At 36.9% G+C, this 5,270-nt stretch overlaps 1 protein-coding gene across 1 annotated transcript in view; it reads left to right on the forward strand.

Moving 5' to 3' along the window:
* Positions 1-5,270, forward strand: part of LOC107287921 (septin-10) — a gene marked incomplete in the record, with an annotated part of 50,475 nt that overhangs the window by 21,747 nt on the left and 23,458 nt on the right. The window contains 1 exon segment of the mRNA XM_015816481.2: positions 1,691-1,842. Coding sequence (XP_015671967.2) covers positions 1,691-1,842 — 152 coding nt within the window.

Below are 5,270 nucleotides of genomic sequence, written 5' to 3' on the forward strand. Positions count from 1 at the left end.
ATTACATTTATACCCCGCCCTTCTCCTGGTGGACTCAGGGCGGCTTACAGCCAGTTTAAAACAAAACAATCAATACAATATACAAAATTTAAAATGTAGTTAAAAAGAAATATTAATATGGGCCTTTTCTTCCTTTTTTTAAAAGTTATTTAAAAACCAAATTTAAAATACCCCTTAGGCCAGTCCCGCCAGCTGAAATAGCCATGTCTTGAGGGCGCGGCGGAAGGAGGGGAGATCCGGAATCACCCGGATCTCTGGGGGTAGTTCGTTCCAGAGGGTGGGGGCTCCAACAGAGAAGGCTCTTTTTACAGTAAATTTCTTAATTTGCTTAATTAAACATATTTAATTTCTTAAGTACTTTATATTCCTTAACTGTTTTCATTCTTTAAGCTTCACAAACATTATAAAATCTATTGATAGCTTAGTGCTTCTTTATGGTTAGCAGTAATTCCACATTGGTTTATTTTGATAGTAAAAAATAGCTTTTACAGCCTTTGTATTTAATGAAAATGCTATTCCATTTTTTCTAGAGAGCATTTCTAAACATTTTCCTAACTATTTTCAGGAAATACTTATCAGGATTAAAAGAACTTAGTGAATAATTTGCAAATACAACCTTTAATAAATATTATTGTTCCTTTTTAAATTCAGAACCTCATCTAAAGCAGAATAGGCTTTAAGCCTAATTTTGATAAAAAGTATGCTATTATGAATTAAGCAGTGGAGTTTAGTAATACAGATAGTCCTCAACTTATTTAACTGTCAACTGTTTAACAATGGTTCAAAGTTACGACTTGGAAAAAGTGACTTGTACTTGCACTTGCATTTGCACTAATGACCGATGTATCACTGCCATGGTCACACAATTGCAATTTGTGCACTTGACAACTTATTTACAACCGGTTGCAGCAATCTGCAGTCACATAACCATGGTTTGCATCTTTTGTTTGCCAATTTCTGACAAAACATGCCCACTGGGGAAGCTGAATTTGCTTAACAACTGCCATTAAAATTGGTCCAACCTGACTTATGATGACAATGACGTACAGTGAAAATTCTTGTCTCAATTATCATCATAAGTCGAGAACTACCTGTACATATGAATGATTAAAAATGGATATTTTAGCCCATATCAGTCATTATGAATATTGTTTGATTCAGTTATTGTGTCTCAGTTTATTGTATTTTAGAGGATTGATGTGAGAGTAACAGAGAATAGAAAGCCATGTAACTTATGAAGACAGTGTGTGAAGACAGTTGAATGACATGTAATGTTTTAAAATGATAGCATGTTAGATCATCTTCTGAAAACTCAGCACTTTGGTTTCAGTTTCTTCGATATGGTTCCCATAGAGCAAAAGAGAAAAACTGAAATGAAATCAGGGATATGGAAGTGACAGGGGAAGACAGAAGGAAATAAAGACTTGATGAGAAGGAATAGTTCTTGCAAGTTCCAGAGTGAAGCTAATGGGCACCTGATGTCTTTTTGAGAAATGTTTTTGCATATTGTTCAGATGTTACTATAAAAATTACAGAAGGAAAGGCATTTTTAATTGTATCCATAATGAAGCTATAACAAAACTCACTTGTATTACTTTTAAATGGTAGAAGTAAAGTTTTTCTTTTTGTGTTTCAGTGACATTTATGAAGATGATATAACTGTACTTTTTAAATCTCTCTTTAATTTTAGGAGAGACAGGAATTGGAAAATCAACTTTGATTGATACCTTGTTCAATACCTCTTTTGATGATCATGTGTCAACACACTTTCAGCCAAATGTGAGGCTTAAAGCTCAGACTTATGAGCTTCAGGAAAGCAATGTCCGATTGAAGCTAACAATTGTAAATACAGTTGGATTTGGGGACCAGATAAACAAAGATGATAGGTCAGTATCTTTTAATTCAAATGAACTGCCTGCTGCTGATTTAGATTCTTGACATTTATTTTATGTAATAGAACAAATATAACTGTGGATAATCAATAAAGCATAACATCTAATAAAGCCACTGGTAATCATTTCCAGATAGTTGGCTATAGTTGGAAACTATGTTCTTTCTTAATGTTGAACAGGAGACATTTTGTTTTCCTCATTAGTTTATCAACAGAGTATTAGGATCAACAAATTATATTTGACTAACGGCTTGCATGTGACAACTTCATTTTTTCATTGAGCAGCTGTAAGCTGCTCTAGATTTCCATCTGTTGTAAAATAACTTCAGAGAAAAACAAGATGTTCTAAACTTGCAAATGATCGATTGTTTGGATTCTCATGTTATGGTCACTCTTTGGACTAAGCGCGTGCACACACAAACACACACACACTCTAACATGCAAACTTTCTACTCATAGAACTCGTTGTGGGTCTACATTGAGACTTTGCCAGTTCACCCACTGCCTTGGAATGTCTCTCCCACAATATTTAATTGAGCCCTTAAATCAGCCTCACCTTTCATGAAAATTTCTACCAAGTCTGGCCCCCAATATCACAACAATACCTTACTGGTTTGGCCCCTCATATCTTCTGTTTGCATAGATATCTCTACCAAATGTGACCTTAGATGATCATTATTACCCCTACCAATTTGGCTTCTAAGATATTCTTCTCTCTTTCTCTCTAATTTACATGCTGCCCATCTCGCTATCCAGAGTGATATTTCTTTTCAGTGATGCATTCCCTACCTTTTCAGGCACAGCCATGCAATAACGTTCAATGTTGTGCCCTTTATATTCTTTAAATAAGCTGTGTGCATGAGGCTTAAGAATTGGACAAGGTTTGGATTTTACTGTTTCATTACTTAAAGCTTAGTGGATAGCCATAAAAGGTCAGATATTGTTTCTTCTATTTGAATTTGAGTCAATTGTTACAAAATTCAACATTTAAACTTTGGTGAGTGATTTTAGAATTAAACATCAGAAGTTTGGTAAATGATTAGAAAGTTAAATAGCCTAGTTCAAGGAAATGGGGAGGGAAGAGAAAAGGGGAACGAAGATCAGATATTTCTGATATATTCAAGCTGTGAGTTAATGTTAAATTGTCATTATATGCTACATAGTTTCTTTGTATTTCATTGACGTCTCAGAAACATGGAAAGTGAGTGCTGGAAAAAAATAGGAACCAATAGGCTGGTCCAGCCCAGTCTTCTTCTTCTTCCTCCCCTTTCTGTAGGCATTTCCCTTTCTTAAAAACTTAAGATACAAGATCTCTTCTTCTCCTTACTCAGCCCAGACTTATCATTGATTCTTTCTATACAGGTAGTCCTCAAGATATCACTGTCACTTAATGGCTGTTTGAAGTTATCACAGACCTTCTAAAAGCTACTTAGAATCCTAGTTTGAAGTTAGATCGTGGCAGCGCCCCATGCTTATTTGCCCTTACAACTGACCATAGGGATGCTGCAGTTCTCCCCACCTCTCTTCCTCGCCAGTTCCCCCTATCCCGCCCCACCGGGACCCCACAGGCCTTAGACCTGCCCATCACCCATCACACACTTACCTTTTGAAGATCTCCAGCTGTAGAAAGCTTCCTTTTCCCATGAAGACTGGAGTTTTTCAAAAGGAAAACTTCTGCAGTGCTGTGCAGACCGCATTAAGGTAGTAAAACAGAGTGGTTTGTCCCTGGACTATGTATTGGCCTTGTAGAAGCAGCCACCATTTTTGCACACCTTCAAGAAATTGCGGGCATGCTGAAAATGATAGCTGCTTATGGGAGGCAGCCATGTGGCCCAGGGATGTGTGGTCTGACTTTCCTTAACATGATGTCTGGAAATCTTCAAAAGATAAGTGAGGAGGAAGGTGTGGGGCCTGGTGGGGTGAGAATCAGACCTAAGCCCTGCAGGGTCCTGCAGGGACTGAGAGTGAAGGCCTGTGGAGACCCAAGCAGCTGGAAGCCGAGTACAGGGTATCTCTGAGGGTGGGGGAATATTTTAGAGGGCCTGGGGCAGGTGGGTCTGGGCCTGCACTAGGCCTCCCAGGGCCTCCCACACCACTAAGGTACCCTATTCTCCGCTTAATGACCCGCATGTTTAACAGTTGCATCAGGGAAAGCAGTGGTTGAGGGTTATTAAAATGAGGCCATCTCACTTCACAGTCATCATCACTTGCATCCGTAACAGGCAGACTCTATTAAGGTCATATCTCGAGGACTACCTGCACATGAGATAACCTTGTTCTCTTAGTTTGCCTCAGTATCTTGTATCAATGTGTTGTTTGTGATTAGGTATTAGCTCTTTCTTCTTCAGTGTTCTGAATCAACTTAGTTATAACATTTCGAAGGAGGTGTAAGGCAAGAATGGTTCTCTATATTTTGACAGAGCACATTTTTTGCAGAACAAATTTATATTCAAGCAAAACAAGAATCAGTGATTCTGATATGACTTTATTCGTTGTTTATACCACTTGTTAGTTTCTAAGAAATATTTGGCACAAAACAGAGTACTTGGATGGAATTTTAGTTACTAGAATCTTTGTGAATTTCAGCAATCCAGGAACCTCTTTGCACTGGTTAGTATGACAAGTCATCCATCTCTCAAGTTTGAAATGCCCTTCAACCCTAATTCAAAGATTGCCCAGTTCTTGTTTTTTTCTCTCTTTGTCCCTTACAACCACAATCAATAAAAACTGGTGCTAAGTATGTTTTCCTCCTTCCTAGGTTTCCCTATACTAAGTAATAGTGTTTGGATTAGTATTCTTCTGTCCTACCCTTCCATTGTAAACTGAGTGGAATAAGTTATGCAATTTGCATAATGGACAATAATAGGAAGATTAAATTTGACTCTGCTGTAGGACTTTACAGTTTAGTTTGTTCTAAATTAAACAAAAAAATGCTGTCATCTGCTTGGTTTTTTTCTAGCATACACAGGGAATGGCTCTTAGGAATGGTTTTATAACATAATGGAATGAGTTTTGCTGGAATATTAAATGAATCTGAAAGGAATGAAGACTGCTGAATTATATTTTTAAAAGCTATTTTAGACATAGATTTGTTGCACTTGTTAGAAAACATTTTCTGTCCTTGGACAGAATTAGATTATATTTGCGTGCATTTTTTTCTTCTGTTCAAACATGTCTGATTCTCAGAGACTGTTTTACAAGATCTTGAACTCTACAGATTGTTTCAGTTGATATAGCTTACAATATTCTGAGTTATTAATATGTAGTAAAGTTTTATAAAAGTAGAATTGAATTATTAAAATTATTGTTATCTTCTCCAGTTTCTGCATGCATATTGGAATGGAATTTAACTCCTTGTTCTAAAACGGATTCTTTTTCT

This window comes from Protobothrops mucrosquamatus, unplaced genomic scaffold, assembly GCF_001527695.2.
Source record: "Protobothrops mucrosquamatus isolate PMUCROS unplaced genomic scaffold, P.Mucros_1.0 scaffold455, whole genome shotgun sequence".
Classification (NCBI taxonomy): Eukaryota; Metazoa; Chordata; class Lepidosauria; order Squamata; family Viperidae; genus Protobothrops; species Protobothrops mucrosquamatus.